This window comes from Anguilla rostrata, chromosome 2 (assembly GCF_018555375.3).
Source record: "Anguilla rostrata isolate EN2019 chromosome 2, ASM1855537v3, whole genome shotgun sequence".
In the NCBI taxonomy this organism is placed as follows: Eukaryota; Metazoa; Chordata; class Actinopteri; order Anguilliformes; family Anguillidae; genus Anguilla; species Anguilla rostrata.
The window spans coordinates 72,403,758-72,422,366 of record NC_057934.1 but is presented as its reverse complement, the minus strand read 5'-3'; the positions used below and the strand labels follow the sequence as shown (position 1 = coordinate 72,422,366).

The window sequence follows — 18,609 nt, the reverse complement described above, 5'->3', positions numbered from 1 at the left end:
TCAAAATTATCCTGGGAGGGGATTTCAACTCAGTGTCTGATGCAATGTTAGATGTTAGAGGTTTCCCCCTCCTACTAGACCTAACATCACAAACCCAGAGATTAGTAACATATGTTCTGGTCTTGGTGTTATAGTTATATGGAGATCTAGGTACCCAAACAAAAAGGAATACACTTGGTGTAATAAGGATAGATCCAAGCAATCAAGGATTGATTTATGGTTGATTTGAGACATTCTTGAGAAACAAGTGGACAAGGTCTCTATTGAACCATCGGTTCTTACTGATCATAAAGCCATTCTTTTATCTGTTAACTTGAGCTGTCCTGGTTCTAATAGAATAAATAAAGGATATTGGAAATTCAATTGCAACTTACTAAATGATGATATATTTAAAAGAAAAGCCAAGGACATCATTATTAGTCACTGGAGTAAAGCACAACTAGAAGAATCTTATGGAAAATATTGGGAGCTAATGAAATATAATATGCGACAGTTTGCCATTAAAAGGAGTAAGGACATTGCTAAGAACAAAAGATTAAAGGAAGAGGAAATTATCATAGAAATAATTAATATTTTAGGTTGTGAAGATATTGATGGAAAACATAAAAAAAGATTACTTGATCTACAATTGAAATTGGATGAAGTATACAAAGAAAAGGCCAGATGGGCTTGTATGGTCAAGAAGGAGATGGTTAGAAGAGGGTGAAAAGAATACAAAATATTTCTACAACCTTGAGAAAAGAAACGGTGATTCACTTCTGTTCACAAACGTATTATAGATGGCCATGAATATCAAAATTATAAGGATATTTCAAAATGTTTCAGAGTTTTATGATAATTTATATACAAGTAATGCCTGCCCTACCACTGATATGTCTGCCTTTCTAGAGTCAGTTAGAGAACATGCCACTCTCATTGATGAAGAAATAACCATGGATGAAATAAAGGATGACCTCACAGAATATCTTCATTTTGTTTTTAGGGAAGCAATTGACTTAGGATCTTGTTAGGAGCCGGGCTCGGACTGGACCCAAATGCAGGACTCAGAGACAGCAGTAGATGGAATTCAAAAAGGGGTTTATTTGAGTACAGACAGAGGGCGGTAGGGACCAGGGCAGACTTGGGACAGGGACCGTGAGGGTAGGTGAGGAGGTCGGCGTGGCGCTGAACAGGCTGTTGTAGAAAACCAGGCAGGCTTGGAGCAGGGGCCGTGTGGGTTTGTGAGGAGATCTGGGATCCGGCTTGGCGTGGCGCTGAACGGAATACCTCCGGTGTCGGCGGCGGAGCTGGGCTGGAGACTGGGAGGCCGGCGAAGGACTGGCTGGATCGGGAAGTTCGAGCTGGGGAGGTAACTGGGGAGAACAGGGGAACACGGAACAAGACGCAACGAAGACAACGCGTAGGTACGACAGACAGGGGAACACTGAACAAGGTGCATGAACAAACAATCAGTGGCCAAGAGAACAGTGCAAGGTGAGGAAACCGAAGAAGGTGCAGAGAAACGGGGTACAGAAAATAGTGCTAGGCTAGGTTTTTAAGGCGATTGCAAGGTGTGACGCTGGGCAACAAATCAACGATCTGGCAAAGGCAGAAACAAAAAGTGTGGCTTTATAGTCTGGTGCTAATTGGAATTAATCAGGGAGGGTGTGAGGAATGCGACCTGAACGGGTGAGAAAATGGCTGAGGGCTGGAAGTCATTAGGGAGTGCATGGTGAAAGATCACGCCCACCCTGTGGGGAAAAGCAAAGACATGGTGAGGAACAAAGCACAAGGAACAGAAATAACCGGAACACAAGGAAAACCATATGACAACCGAAACACGGGGCGTGACAGATCTCTTCCAGCCTCAATGACACAAGGTTTGATCACCGTAATACCGAAACCAGACAAGGATCCCTTGTTTTTACATAACTGGAGGCCTATCACTTTGATTAACAATGATGGAAAATTACTAGCATCAGTATTTGCTGAGAGATTAAAAAACAAACTGGATCCTATTATAGACAAATCTCAGTCTGGCTTTATGAAGGGCAGACATATATGTAATAATATTCGCCTGGTATTAGATTTAGTTGACTACAGTGACTTCATAAAAGATGACAGCTTTATTTTATTTGTATTTTATTTGAGTAATTAATACCCTTTACAATAAAGGTAATAGTTATGTGAAATTATCTTATGGGACATCACAACAGTTTGATATTGGTAGGGGAATTTGACAAGGTTGCCCAATTTTACCCTTTTTGTTCCTTTTAGTTACTCAAGTCATGGCATTACATGTAAACAAAGGTTTATTTAGAGGTATTCAGATACAAGACAAAGAAATAAGATGCTCTCAACTGGCGGATGACATCCTTCTCAAGAGTGTCTGAACTAAATTTGAATATTAGAAAATGTGAGTTGTTACCCTTGAAGCGTGCCATGGTCAGCACTATATGTGGAATTCCTGTTAAGAATATGGTTACCTATTTGGGTATTAAGATCGGCAAGGACCAGAAAGAAAGATCAAGATTAAACTTCTCTCCCATTCTCAAAAAAGTAGAAAATAGATTTAATTCTTGGTTATTGAGAGATCTTTCTCTGAATGGACATGTTCTTCTTTCTAAATCTGAGGGCTTATCTAGATTGGTCTATACCTCCCTTGTCCTGGATGTTCCCCCATCGTTCATAAAAAAAGTAGATTCAAAGCTGTTTAACTTCATATGGAGGAATAAACCTCACTACATAAAAAGAGATATAATTTGTAATGACCAGGACAAGGGCGGTCTAAACGCATTGGATTACCAAACCTCCAATATTATTTTTAAAATTAAATGGTTACAGAACTATCTAAAACAGAGACACAATTTGGAACATATTCCCAAACCTAATTTTTCAACAGGTTGGTGGCATTGAGTTTTTACTGAAATGCAATTTTGATGTTGGGAAACTCCCAGTTAGGCTTGCAAATTTTCATAAACAAGTACCGCTTATTTGGACTCTCTCTTACAAACACAACTTCTCTCCTCATAGATACACACTTTGGAACAACAAGGATATAAGATATAGTAATAAAACTTTATTTTATAGAAATTGTACTAACTGTAATATCATATGGGTTAAACAATTATTCAACAAGGATGGTCAACTTTATAGTCATACAGAATTTATGAGCCATTTCGATGTTCCTATCGCTTGTACAGAATTTCAAACAGTAATTAACTCCATTCCTGAAGGAGTGATATCTCTCATAAGAGAATACAACTTCAATACTTCATGTGAATCTATGGAAGATTTCTTATCGTCAATTTTATTAGAAGGTGTTGATATCCAAAGCAAAAAAGTGCAATAACTATATTAGATCGATCTGTAGGAATGTTATTACACCTCCTGCTGCTATGTTTTGGAATTCCACTGTGGAATATATCAATTGGAGAAATGTCTGGAGCCAATGTCATAAATACTGTATAACTAATAAGGTCAAAGTTACATTCAAGACTATCTATAGAGTTTACCCAGTGAAAAGTTTTATTACAAATAGATTTAAAATAGATATTTATGAGAAATGTGTATTCTGTGAAAATGATTCTGAATCTTTAACCCACCTTTTCTGGAACTGCCCACATGTTAGTAAATTCTGGATGGATTTATCAAAATGTATTCTTAGGAAAAGCTCTTTCAATTTTACCTTTCAATTGCAAGATATCCTGCTTCTATTTATCCCCATAGATAAAGACCCCAACATGATGTTTCTTATAAATTTAATAATAATTCTTGGCAGATTATTTGTGCATAGGATGAAATGGAGTGGAAAAAACCCAAACTAAATGTATTCTTGATAGACATGCAAAACTACTTCAAGACAATTAATTTATGTAAAAACAAAAAAGCAATACTGACTGTTAACATTTTTGAGAAGTGTAATTTAACATTTGTATAACTGATTGTACCCCTGTGTTCAATGTTAAGTTTGTGTACGTTTACTGTATTTTTATATATTGTATGTTTGTACTCTATCGTTTAAAAAACAATAAATATATATTTTTTTAAAACAATTAGACTTCCTGTGTATAACTTCCGGTCTGAACTTCCGGTATGTTTCTATCAAAATCTAAGCACAATCTTTCCCCAGTCTGCTCCAGCCATTTTTTACAGTCTCTGGCTCTGTCACGACAAATTACATCCCCTCTACAAATTTCATCCCCCTACTGAAGCTAAAGTTGAATAAAATTTTTTTTTAAATTTCATCCCCCTATTCACTTCGGGGTTACGTTTCCGACTACGTACCCTCAATGCATACGTTAGCATCAACTTTACCTTGCATGCGTGGTTTCCAAGTGTTCTCTGCTGGTTGCTAAAGACAGTGAGCGATCGCTAGCTAACTAACTGGCTATCTAGGAAGAGAAACTTTTATAAAAGTCTAAGAGTAGCTCTTCCAGCTAGCTCGCTAGTGATCTGTCTCACTGACTATATTTCGCTTGCTAGCTAGCTAGCGATCTATGAATCTTGCTTGAGAGAGATTTTTTATATTAATTACTGTACTCACTCTTTCACCTAATTTACACACGCCATTACACAAGCTAAGATATAGAAATACCACACACATACACACACAAATTTGTATTCTGTTCATATGTTTATTGTACTCAAGCTTATTTGAATTTGAATCTTCGAACAGTGAGATCTGACCAATCGGCGCAATGTAACGGCACAACGCAACCCCGGAAGTGAGTAGGGGGATGAAATTTTATTTTATTTATTTATTTATTTTTCATTGACAAAATGTTAAGTTCACAGATATGACAGACTAACATGCAATATACATTTGACACAGCCAGGGGGTGTAGAAAAATAAAGTACAAGTATTTATACAAAAATATTGTTCTGTTCACATAATTTATATGTCTTAGCAGCTTTTGTGTTATATTATGCAGAGATAGTTTTAACATAACAGTTCATGTATTTAAGGAAAAACACAAGGCATGGTTTTTGACTTGCAAACTTACATTTGTGCAAAAATAATTTACCCTGTAGGATAATACGATTAATTATAAAATACCATTCTGCACTATCTTTATAGTAACTGTGAATTCCAAAAATGAAGTATTTGCCTATTTCGTATTTTAGTAATTCCCAATTTCTAGAGCAATCATTATCTAGCTGGGCTTTATTCCAAAATGTTAAAATAATTTTTCTACATTACATTTAACTATTTTGTGTCTTAACATAAAATAATTCAGTTTCCAGAAGCAGGCTTTTTGTAGAGGGATAGAAGAAAAATTTATTTTAATTAAAACTGCTTTATAAGGTGGAATGTCAACAGAGCTATTGTCTTTGAGTGTTGTTGAGACCAGCCAGTAGTCGATACGAGACTGGCAAGAACCAGTGCTGTTGCACCATGTGTATAATTTTGCGGTAGGATGTTTATCTCTCCATAAGTCAACAAGATCAAATCTCAGCATAAAAAATGTAAAGGAGACACTTGAGGAGGATGAGCATGGAGGCCATCTGTCTAGGTTATTGTCAATAGTAATATTAAAGTCCCCTCCAATAGCAATAAATTAATTTGGATGTTTACTCAATAGGCACAATATTCAATCCTCCACCATCTCAATCAAATTATCATTATCAATCTTTGTGTTATAACCATAAAAATGAACAATAATCAGAGTGTTCTGGTTGTTATTAATTACAAGACATAAATAATGACCATGAGGGTCAACTTCAGAGTGTAGAACTTCACCATTAAAGTTATTTTTAAGAGTACAGACACCTGCTGTCTGTTCTCTGCCATGCAAAGACCATAAACTGTTACCCGATTGAGATTTCCAAAAATTTAAGTCATTAGAAGTAGAATGCGCTTCTTGAAAAAAATAAAATCAGTTTTAAACTGCTTGGTATATAGAAATAAAGCTTTTCTTTTTAAATTGTTCCTCAACCCCCTGGCATTAAGAGTAACTATAGACAGAGTCATATAGAACAACAAAATTAAATTAAATAAAAATTATAAAATGTTGCTGACAGAGAAGTAAAGACTTTCAGTAAGAAAAATTTGTGACAAACAAGATCGATCAGAGGCATTATCTATAATAAAGAAAGTCCTAGAAGAGATTAAAGTTAGCAATTGGTCATTCAAAAGCTTAAAAGTATTTTAAAAATAAGTTCTAGAACTGGAAAATACTTACAGTACAAAATGATTAAGTTTTAATTCGAAGTATATTGTGAGATAAGCAATGTAGTCCATTGGACAAGGTCCATGTGAATACGGATCACAACAAACATTACATTACATTACATTACATTTATTTGGCAGACGCTTTTAACCAAAGCGATGTACAAAAAGTGCATTTCATGGTCATAGCCAACTGCTAAACACAGGTTCAGTAAGGTACAATACTTATTTTGTACAGCTATTTCTAGCCAAGGACACAGTTTAGTTCACACAGTGAACACTATTCAGACCTAACCTCTGCAAAGCCAACTAGGCAGAAGAATAAGCTACAGTATTTGGAAAAAAAATTACCAAAAATGCTGGGATGGGGCAACATGTAACAAGTGTCATGAAAAGGGGGGGGGGGTTAGAGTGAAATATACTGCGTGGTGGTGGTTAGTCTAGGTATAGTCTGAAGAGATGAGTCTTCAGGCCACGGCAGAAGATGGGTAGTGAGGGGGAGGTTCGGAGAGGGGTGGGGGGGGGTGGGAGTTCGTTCCACCACTGGGGAGCTAGGGTGGAGAAGCTCTGTGATCCCTTTGGGCGAGTGGGAGGGGTTACAAGGCGGTTACAAACCTTTCGCCAGAACAATGTCGCCCTCTTGTGGAAACATAATGCAATTATCGGTAAAGTCATTTTGGAGGAAAAATCTCTACTCCGTTAAGGAACGCCCGACCGCCAACAAAAAAAGCAATTTTGTTGTCCTTACGAGCACGATCAACGAAGAGTCATAATTTAATTCGGTTTTCTCGGTCAATCTTGGAGAGATCCTCAGCAAACCTAAGGTCGTTGTTGGACAAGATGATGTTGAGTTTTTTTTGCAGCTTTCCAGATATTGTCTCTAAAAACACGTTAAGTAAACTTTATAATAATGTTCCTAGGTTTGCTGTTTTCCGAACGCCTGACACCCAGGCGATGTAGTGTCCACCACATCAGGGATTCTCTGCTTGTCCTCGGGAATCACCGCTTGACAGATGCGAACGGCCTCTTGCCGGACATCTTGTGTTTCTTCTGGAACTCCAACGAGCCGTAAGTTCCACCGTCTGGAGTATTTTTTTGCAGTCTCTGGGAGTATCTCTCCAAGTCAGAGATTCTCTTCTCACATGAGCTGCTTCTTTCTTCCACTCGATAGCATTGTTGTTCAGTCAGTACAACTTTACCATTAACAGTTTCTAACTCATCTTTTATAGCCCCTACCTCCTGCTTCAGATCTGCAATTCCACTAGCATTGCGGCTGATCATTTTTTCAATCGCATCAGCTCTGCTGTTGATGAATTGTGTGGAGGTATGACGGTGGAACTGTCATCGTGGTCGCTACTTGACCTGCCTTTTTTGCTAGCAGGTGGTTTTGAAGGGGTCATTGGTAGCGATGGAAATTCGTTTTCGTTCGCAATGCGGAGCTCAACAGTCTCCGTACCGACCACGTAATCGTGCCTGCAGCACTGGTGTTTTTTTCTAGCTCCGCAGCTAGCTCGCCACCACGTGGTTTCTTTTCTTTTCGTCGCCATTTAACGTAAATATGAACTCCAAATAGCTCAAAAGTGTAAAATTCCTTATGAAAATTAAGAAAACTAAAAGAAAGACTGACTGGCCAGTTCAGTTTAAGGGACTTTCTTGAATTGCTTATTTTGGTCGACACACCTCGTCACTTTAGCTACTGTTAAGCCGCCATCTTGCGCCGCAAGGGGGGATGAAATTTGTAAGGGGGATAAAATTTGTGACTGCTCCAGCCAGACCCCTCTCGATATGTTGCTTCATATGTTGTTCTTTTATTTCGAAGCTCCGGGGGAATCTGCCCCGGAAGTTCTTCATTAATTAGCGCGAGTTTCTGTAGATTCAAACTTCCCTGCTGAATAACCGGAAGAGCCTGGCAAGGCAAGTCAAGTCTGAACTTTGTAGCGAAAATACATTACATTTATTTGGAATACGCTTTTATCCAAAGCGACGTGCAATAAGTGCATACCGAAGGTCATTACAGCTACTACAAAACACAGGTCCACAGATTTATCACGCACGTGGGATCCTTCTCCTCCGAGCGTTACATTACATCCAGATCTACAAACGATTGAGTTTTTGATTGAGTAATTGATTTACCAACAAATCAGGGTGAGTCACCAGCCCTCATAATCTTAATGCATTAACTGTTCTGCTTTGTTTACAAGCAAGCTTCAGATCGGGTTGCTTTTTGTGCCCTGCTGTTTGCACAATATTTCTGTTTTCTAATTTGTCAGTAGATTTTTGATTAGAATTGTAGCTCGTTATTGTACAGCCTAATTCATTTTAGAGAAAACGTCGTGCTGAGTTAAAGATCAGGCATAATAAAGTTAGCTAAAGACCTTTTTTTTCCTAAATTAATCCGTGGAACATGTGGAAATCCTAAATATAGCCTATGCCGAATTTGTTTGCATGACCTGTAATAGCCTACACGACATTTGAATTGGTTTCCAAAATTTTCAATGAAGTAGACTGTCATAAAAGTGTCTACCTGTTTCTCCACTGTCCTAGTGTTACTGCCAGATTTTGCATATGTAATTTGATATAAACCGTGACCTCGGTAAGTAAAACTCCTAAGACTATCGTTTTGGAGTGTTACAGAGTTTGTTTGGTCAGAATGTCTACTTCTTCATTTCCCTCTATAATAACATGGGCAGGTACCCAGAGAAAATGAACACATGTGGCATTTATTTTTAGCCTATATAGAATCTGGAAGATGCCATGGAATTCTGATGTGACCTGGTGAAAGCAGTATCAGACACTGTGTAAGTGCAGGAGTCGGCCGTAATAAACCAAGCTGAGATTATGGAGTAATTGATCCCAATTTGACATGTTGTTGAATAACGGGACATATTCAGGATTAAGAGTTTTAGCTTTCTGATTCATAAGACGTAAAGTTTTATAATGCTGAAGGAATTAAAAAATGAGGGCCTAAAATGTGAGTCCTCATTGTTGGAAGGGTAGTCTTTCAGGCAGGCTTCAGCTAAGGAATCGGTGGATGAACCAAAAGAGGGTTTTCCATCTATGGTTAGTACTGCTCTGATGCTAGCTGCCCTAATGCTAGCCAGCAGCCCGGCACAGTTTGGGGCTGTCCAGCGGTTAGTGTGTAGTGACTGCAGGAGGATTGCAGGCGCTTGGGGGAGCCTGTGGACATAGCTAGCCAGAGGGTGCAAACCTTCCCCCAGTACAGATAGGCTGCTGTTAGCCGCAGACGTACAGTACCTCACCCCACATGCCTATCCCCAGGACTTCGCTCTCGATGCCCTCCGGCATGGCTCTCAGCTGACCCTTCTATGGCAGTCCGTCCTCATGGCACGCCCAGCTGGTCTGATTGGGGGGCTGCAATGGGCCGCAATGACGACGCCATGTCGAAAGGAGGCGATGTGTGCCTGGTGTGCAGAGGTGGTGTGTGTCCACTGTGAAACGGGATCAGGGTAGAGCTTGACCTAAGCCTGTATCTTTCCCGTCCAAGCTTGTGTGTTGCAGCGTTTTGAAAGCCAAAACCAATTTGAACCCGAGTCAGTCAGTACTGTAGATGCACCCAGGTTTGACGTATCATTAATATTCTGTTTGCGGGAAAAATAGAACTGAGACTGGGGTCAGATCAGTGAATGGTTCTTGTTTTCCATCTAGCTACCATGGCCTACTTAAGCAGAGTTTCACCAGAAATGCCAAATCCACTTATGTGACTTTGGGCTTGAAAAAGTTGTATTTTTTTAAGCATATTTTAAAAAAACAGATCATTTGTGTGGAAATGTAACAAGCAACCTCTAATTTCACATTCATGCTTATTATTGTTCAAGGACACTCAAGGATTAAATCATTACTCTTAATTTAGTCGGCAACACTGGGTATTGCAGTGTTTGCATTTTTACCAACCCCCCACTTTAATTTACATCTTGATTAAAAACCATGTAAAAGTGTGTCCAGACCCTTGTATTTTCCTTTTCATGGTTCTTACCTCACTTTATTCTCCCCTGTGTTAGATGTTGGTGTTTCTTAGTAATGTGTCTTATTTAAAGTTTCAGAGTTATAATCTGTTTAAATCTCTACACCCATCCTGTTTCCGTCTGGGTGTTGAGTACCCTTTTTCAAATGCGAACTGTCCCCTGAGACTTAGGTGCGGAGAGCCATTGGAAGGCAACCCTGGGTGAATAGAAATTATAATATGTGAAGAGCCATTGATCTAGCCAGGAAGAGGAACAAGGGAAAGAGTGAAACTAAACCTTCCCTCTTGGCTAGACCCCATTGTTTGGAGATTGTACTTAAGCTGTGCCATTTTTCAATGATGTGTTGTGTTTGACTGGAGAAGCTCGTAAGACCACACAGGTCTATAACCAAGAATTTGAGCTAAACTGTCTTTCACCATCAAAATTTGATTAAGACTCTTTCTTTCCTGAACACAGTTGGAAGCAACAGCAGCTAACAGAATTTTAATTAAGAAGGAAAACCGAAGCATTCTTCACCTGACTAGAAGTTACATATTCTACGCAAGGTACACACACAGTCACGCAACAAGGAACTCAAAGGGTGTTTCTTGCATTCTTGCATGGCTAAATGTATAGTTCAAGTTATGGAACACTATACGAATGTCTGGTGCAATTCCATGCATGTCCATGAGAGGTGCTAAATGCAAATACTGTTTAGTGAACAACTACAAACAAAGAGGCAATCATTTTCAATGTAGACCGCTTTGACAAATGGCTATCACCTTGTGGATCGACATTATATAATCTCAGATTGGACTAAAAGAAGATGGTAGATGGACATATAGTATGTGAGTGAAGACCTTGAATATGTCCTGAATCTTCTGCCCACTGCTCACAAGAAAACACAAAAAAATCACAATGTGGCAGTTGCAGCGCAAACAGTTCTTTTAAAGTTGATCGGAGGTATCGACCACAGAGGGAGAAAGCGTTTCCCCAGCCTCATAATGCCAGAGCCCTCCCCTGTGGTCAGTCAGGCATCTTCAGGAGTGTAAATAATGTCAGCTGCTGCAGTCAGACCTGTATGATTAGGACTAAATCCCTTCCCTTGTTTCCCTGCAGGAGCTGCACTTCTGCACACCTTTGAGCAGCAGTATGATGCAGGCAGGAGTCTGTCTGAGACAGGACACTGAGACAACACTACCAGAGCTCACTGAGCAGCACAGGATCAGACAGAAAGAAGAGGAACTCAGTGGACTGGAGTTAAAGACGGAGTGTGCTGCACCAGGACTCAACACACTGGAGCCAGAGTGTGTTACAGCACACAGTAGGGTCAGTGATGTATGTGCCACACATGTATCATTGATTAGAATGGAAACTGATCTGGGCTCCACCCATATTGTGAATCTTAAGACAGAGAGGGTAGATGGTTCAGAGTTACGGTATGTGAGCCATCTGTGTCCTGACCAAATCAAAACAGAAGCTGATGATGGTGGATACCTGAAAGTAGAACACATTGGGGACTTACGGTATATTAAATGTGTAGATATGAAATCTGATGAGATGAAGTATGAATCCAGTGAATGTTTAGTGAGTGATGTCATGAATGCTGGGATGAATGGAGTTGATGTTGATCACAAAGTCCAGGCTGAACCATGGCAATGTGCTGCAGAGACAAACACAGAATGTAAAAAAGAATTTTATGACCTGTTGACCGAATCTGGGGATTTAAATCATCACTGTGACATAAATAATGTGAATAATCAGTCTAAGAATGTCAATTTAAGAGCAATGATAATTGAACCCATGATAATTAATTCAAGTAAAAAACCAAACCTTTTGAATTTCTTTCAAAAGGAGACAATTCATAGAAATACACACTTGAAGGTTCATACAGATGAAAAGCTGTACCAATGTTCTTTGTGTGGCCAGTGTTTTTCCCGAACATCTACTTTAAATCTCCACCAGAAAATTCATACCAGTGAAAAGCCCAACAAATGTCCTCTTTGTGGGAAGTGCTTTTCCAGAATATCTGAATTAAATCGCCATCAGAGAATTCATACAGGTGAAAAGCCCTACAAATGTCCTCTGTGTGGGAAGTCCTTTTCTAGAAGATGTGATTTAAATAGCCACCAGAGAATTCATACAGGTGAAAAGCCATACAAATGTAGTGAGTGTGGGAAGAGTTTTAATACAAAATATTATTTAAAGACACACCAGATAATTCATTCAGGTGAAAAGCCCTACAAATGTAGTGAGTGTGAAAAGTGTTTTAATACCAAACATGGTTTTAATAAACACAAGACAATTCATACAGGTAAAAAGCCCTACAAATGTACAGAGTGTGGGAAGTGTTTTTCCCAAATAAGTTATTTAAATTGCCACAAGGTGATTCATACAGGTGAAAAGCCCTACAAATGTTCTCAGTGTGGGAAGTGTTTTTACAATAAGTCTAATTTGAATGCCCACCAGAGAATTCATACAGGCAAAAAGCCCTACAAATGTTCTCAGTGTGGGAAGTGTTTTTACAGTAAGTCTAATTTAAATACCCACCAGAGAATTCATACAGGTGAAAAGCCCTACGTATGTTCTTTGTGTGGGAAGCGTTTTTCCCAAACATGTAATTTACATATCCACCAGAAAATGCATGCTAGGATAGGCTCCAGCACCTCATGCGACCCTGCTCAGGATAAGTGGGTATAGATGATGGATGGATGGATTAAAAGCCTTACAAATGTACAGAGTGTGGGAAGTGTTTTTCCCAAAGAAATTCTTTAAATTTCCACAAGATGATTTATACAGGTGAAAAGCCCTAGAAATGTGCTTTGTGTGGGAAATGCTTTTCCGTTCATATGTATTTACTGTGAGAAACACTTTTCCACACTATCTCAGTTAACTCGGCGTAAGAAATTTCATACAGGTGAAAATACCTACAAATATAATGTGACAAGTGTTTTAATGCTAATCTGATTTAAATCCACATCTGAGAATTCATACAGTTGAAATGCGGTGCAAATGTACTCAGTGTGGAATTTGCTTTTTTTGCTGCAAAATATCCATCAGAAAATGCATACAGGTGAAAAACCCTTCAAATGAATTCAGTGTGACAGGTGTTTTTAATTACCTTAACTGGATTCATTCAGATGAAAAGGCTTATAGTGGTATTTTGTGTGGGAAGTGCTTTTCCAGAACAAGCTTTTTAAAATGCATGAAGTTAATTCAAGTGAAAAGCCATGAACATGTATTCAGTGAGGGAACTGATTTTTCTTTAACATGTGCTTTGCATTGCTAAAACACGATGTTACGGGTGAACAGGCCCGCAATTAGTGCAGTCAGTGAGGGAAATGTTTTAATGCAAAATATAATTCAGAGACTTCACACAGATGAACAGCCCTGTAAGTGTACACATAGCAGAAAACATAACTTTCTGCCGGAGAATTCGTACAGGTGAAATTCCCTACAAACATTTTTTAATGTGGGAAGTGTTTTTGACAACACAAGCTTTAACTTGCCACAAGGTCTATATACAGGTAAAATGCCCAATGTAAAAAAAAAAAGAATTTATTTCAATATCTATAGGGCCACTATAGGGTACCGACTCCTCAAATAAACTTTCAAATTTAGGATTTTTACCAGTAAAAAATTTTCAGGTGGAAATTTGCACTTGTAATGAATTATTTTTGTGACCTGCCTTCTATAACAATCCTTTCCTGCTGTATAGTAGCACAGTATATCATTGCCCTGTGGTTTTCCTTGGTGATTGTATTCTTGAGAGGCATTTGAAATACAGCACAATAGCTGGGGCAAACTGGAATCCCATTTTCTTTAATAACATGTGTTTGACCATTTTATTTTTTAGAAAAAGTAATTTCCCTTGGAGTCCACTTGCTGATATATTGTGATGATGAAACTGACACCAGCGTACCTTGTTTGAACGACACAATGTGAAAACTCTTTGCATATACTGCTGTAAGAAACATGGTTGTGTGTCTTGCCAACATGTATCATAAAACATACTTAACGGTATTGGCTTTTTCAATTGTTTTACTGCCAATGTAGAGGCGGTAATGTGTTAATGAATTTAGTTTTAGTTCCTGCTGTACATTCCTGAACACTTACTGTGTATGAATTGTGTATGAAATAAATTTACATTGTGAATGTAAACATACCATGTTATGTAAATTTCTGTATGAATTGTATCTTTATCTAGCCTATATGGGTCATTGCTTTCTGCTTTACCACCCCTGTTTGTAAATGTATTTTAATTCCTGCTTTACATTCCTCCTGTCAGCAAGGTGAGGATTAATTGAAATATGTTTAATTTTCTGACCCCAGCATTTTTAACTGTTAAAACCTTGTTTGACGTGTGGCACTCTGAATACCAAACACAAGTGCATCAACCGTTAAAACACCTCACTTACCCAACATGTAAAATATATTTATTTGATTTAATTTGGTAATTATTTTCAAAGATAATTATCAATTAAATCGTCCAATTATTTGATAGGCAGAGCAAACTGTTTGGATCAACCTTTATCGAATAGCACAACTCTCAACTAGGTGAAAATTAAGAAGTTTAAGTGACAACAAATACTCACGTCTAATCTAAAGATGAGGTTCAACTACTTTAAAACAATTAACAAAGGTTACAGACATGGACAGTCACAATTTAATGAGAGAAGATACCAAACCACAGCTTTTGTCCCAAAGTGGGGTGACATAGCTCAGGTGGTAAAAGTGGTTGTCTGGCAGTCGGAGGGTTGCCGGTTTGATCCCCCACCTGGGCGTGTCGAAGTGTCCCTGAGCCAGATACCTAACCCCTAACTGCTCCCAATGAGCTGATTGGTGCCTTGCATGCCTTGCAGCCTTTCACCGTTGGTCTGAGTGTGTGTGTGAATGGGTGAATGAGAGACATAAATTGTAAAGCGCTTTGGATAAAAGCGCTATATAAATGCAGTCCATGAAGTAATCCAAAATGCAGAAATCAAAAGACAGCAGAATAGTCCAAAAGAATCAGAGATGAAATATAGAATGGCAGACCAAGATACAGGACTCGGATGCCCACTTCCAGCTGTTACAAAACTACCTCCTTCCAAGTTGCCTAAAACGAACACTAAAACTAAAACAAAGCTGCATATTTTAACTGGCGAAAAAGAGGAGGGTGCAGAGGCATGGACACCCCCTCTGACACACACACACACAAATTCACCCTCAGGTAGTATCCCCAAAGTTCCTGCTCTGTCTTTTCTTCAGGCTTTGCTGGCTGAGCACTTCCAAGCTTCCTATGGCTGAGAACGGCCAAATGGTGAATTACATGTCTGACACTCCTAACACTAATTGTGCAAGAAATAAATTTGACTCATATGGGGTGTGAATAGTATTAATTATTTAAGACATTTGGAATGTGTCAGGACATGTAAAATTTTTTTATGGTGAATATGTTTTCTATATTCTATATTATCTCCTTTTACCCCTGCCTGTCACCCTCCCCTTCCTTCTCTGCCTCCCTCTCCACCTTCATCTTGTCCCCCTGCCGCCTGTGGCAGCAATTGGTCTGTAAGCTTGTAGAACAGCTGTTAGCTGTCTTGTTTACTAATCCATTGATTGAGATCCTTTGATTACAATTGGAATTGGAATGTAATGCATTTGCAGGGACGGTTAAAACTTGATGAAGCATTCAGCCTTAGAATGGAGCATGAGTCTAAAAAAAAGATATGCTGGGAGCTTGGAAGTGAGTAGTTCTCCTATCCTGATTAATTTATTTATACGTACAGTTAGCTTGTCAATTTGGTTTTTATTTTCAGTGACAGGGTTTACAATGTTAAATAGTCAAACAAGGTAACTGAGATTCAAAATGGCCATGCTTTCTTGATAAGTGTTTCTAGATTATGGAAATAGAATTTGACGATGTCTTTGCCCACAACCAGGCCTCCAAAAAGTGGGATAACCTCAAAAAGAAATATGAGTTGAATGACACGTATCATTTCCGCACTGGGAATTGAGACATCCTCCAACAGATTCTGGAACAGACCAGGGAGAAGAGACCCAAGCCACCTGGTCCAACTTTGTTGCATGAAGAGTCAAAGCCGGCAATATGCCTCCTGTTCTCATTACCTCGTAAATGTCAAACATGACAATTCTCCCTCCCTCATCCCCAGATTGCACAGCCCTTGCATTATCATGCTCCGCAAACCCTGCACCCTCATATTCCGCTACCCCTGCACCTTCATGTTCCGCTACCCCTACACCCTCATGTTCCGCTACCCCTGCATCCTCATGTTACTCAGCCCTTGCACCATCATATTCCACTAGCTCCCCAGTCCTTTAATTGCTATTCCCTCACCAGCCCCTCCAGCCCAAAGCACGTCCTTCACCTGAACCTTCCAGCCAACACCAGTCAATAGGAGATTTGCAACTGAGGGGGTACTGGAATTCATAGAGAAGGAGGCAGACAAAGACAAGAAACACCACTAAAAGAAGATGCAACCAATAGACTAATATTTTTAATTGTTTCAGAAAATGGTGGTGAAAATGTAATTTGGTTCTGGTGTCATGTATTTTAGTTATGATTTCCAGGAGTTTCCCATCAGCCTGGGGCATCATGGTGAGGAACCTGGAGATCTTCATCAGGGTTGATGTTAGGGTTGATCAGGTTCAATGACATCACTGGTCTTGAGGCACAGCTTGTCATAAATCTTCGAAACATCATTTTCCAATTTCAACTTTAATATACCTCAGAGTGGCAATTTGAACACCCTTTAAACTATTTCTGCATCTACTTTTATGAGTATGTAATGTTGTGCTTGATATCTTGATGTGTATTAGGGAAAGAAATACAGGAAATGACTGGCATATTACTGGCTTATGGGAAACAATGGCCATGTACTTAGTACTGTTCTACCATCAAAAGCTTTGGCCGATACTAGAACTGTATAAATTCCTGAGTGATGCAGAATAGCCTATACCTGGTCAAAAGCAATATATCAAATGGTATATGTGTGTGGTTGTTATGATATGTGTATGACTGACAGGGCAAAGCTGCCCTGAGCACAATAACCTTCCCAGATAGCCAGTGACTCCAGACTGGATCTGTGCCAATTCTGACCATAACACTGCTGGGCTGGACTTGGCACAGATCCATTCTGGAGTCACTGGCTATCTGGGTTATTTCTTGTTAGCTCCAATGCTAACATTGATGACTTGTCACAAATATCACAGTTAACCTCATAAAATATACAAAGGTGATTGCAATAAAGTGTATTGCTCTAAAGGTCTGTGGTAAATGCTGAAACACCAGATGAGCACATGACATAAATGGGTAAGCAGGTGACTTAGGCGCATCAACTGTCTTAACGACTACTTGTATTTTTATTTTTATTTTTCCATAGATTGCGTTGTTGCCATTCTCGTTGTTAGTGTTAATCAGTTTAACCATCAGGGTCCAAGTTGAACTATGCGGTTGTTCCCTGTACTTGGACCGGTACTTCTCTCTAGGGGTTTCGTACTTGTTCCTGGTTATGGTTATACAATTTGTTGTACATCGCTCTGGATAAGAGCGTCTGCCAAATGCCTGTAATGTAATGTAATGTAATGTAAGCAAGGGGGTCTGGCAGTAGCCACAGTGACGGCTGCATCCTAATCCTGCTGAAGACTGGAAAGGGCATCCCACAGTTTAGCTCTGTCTTTACTGTATACCCTCCCACTTGATTAGGACTTCATGTAGCGTGACACTCATTTTGGGATTAAGCCTGAGACTCTGTTGTACGTTTACACCCACAGCCTCATGTGAGCACTCAACAAATGACGTTGAGAGATTATATTAGGTCATTAGAGGTTGGTTTTGATATTGCATAAATAATGGATTTGTCATTTATGGCAAAGAAAAAATGTAGAAAAATGGAACATTCAACCAATATCCAATATCCTTGGCATAAGTTAGGTCAGAATAGTGTTCACTGTGTGAACTGGACTGTTTTCTTGGCTATAAATAGTACGAAATGAGTATTGTCGCTTATTGAACCTGTGTTTCGTAGTTGTCCATGTCCATACGTGGCTTTGGATAAAAGTGTCTGCTAAATAAATGTAATGTAATGTAATATAACGACAATGTTTTCCGATTCCATAGTAGCAAATGAGCAGATATATTTTAATTTTTGCCATCAGAATTTGCCATGCTATCATGGCAGTCAAAGATGGCCATCCTTTGAATTGTACAAGGTCTGATCATTAGGTGGAAAATTTTTCCACTAGGGGGTTTGTTTGAAAATATAATTTGTTATTTTAATTTGAAATTTGATCTAGATCATTTCACTCTATACCAACAGTGGCCCATGTTGGTATAGAGCCAATTAAGAAATAGACATACTGACCAAACAGACTCTAAGACTCCAAAACATTTACCTACGAGACTTACATAGTAAAGCTTAAGTCCAGGTTTATATTAAATTTCACATGGTGAAAATCTGGGAAGAACACTGGGACAACAGGGAAACAGGTAGA

General features: G+C 39.0%; 2 protein-coding genes across 7 annotated transcripts in view; one reads left to right on the top strand and one right to left on the bottom strand.

The window, feature by feature from the left end:
• Positions 1–14,292, top strand: part of LOC135249413 (zinc finger protein ZFP2-like) — a 144,586-nt gene extending 130,294 nt beyond the window's left edge. For 2 of the 6 annotated variants that reach the window (XM_064325038.1, XM_064325039.1), the window contains exon 2: positions 11,233–14,292. In XM_064325038.1, the coding sequence (XP_064181108.1) occupies positions 11,233–12,813 (1,581 nt within the window). In that variant the 3' untranslated portion in view covers positions 12,814–14,292. Of the gene's footprint in view, positions 1–7,962; positions 8,297–10,590; positions 10,680–11,232 lie in introns of those variants that run through there. The other 4 variants (XM_064325040.1, XR_010328670.1, XM_064325037.1 and 1 more) reach the window with 4 other exon arrangements.
• Positions 1–18,609, bottom strand: part of LOC135249381 (zinc finger protein 345-like) — a 151,842-nt gene that overhangs the window by 81,879 nt on the left and 51,354 nt on the right. The window lies entirely within an intron of this gene.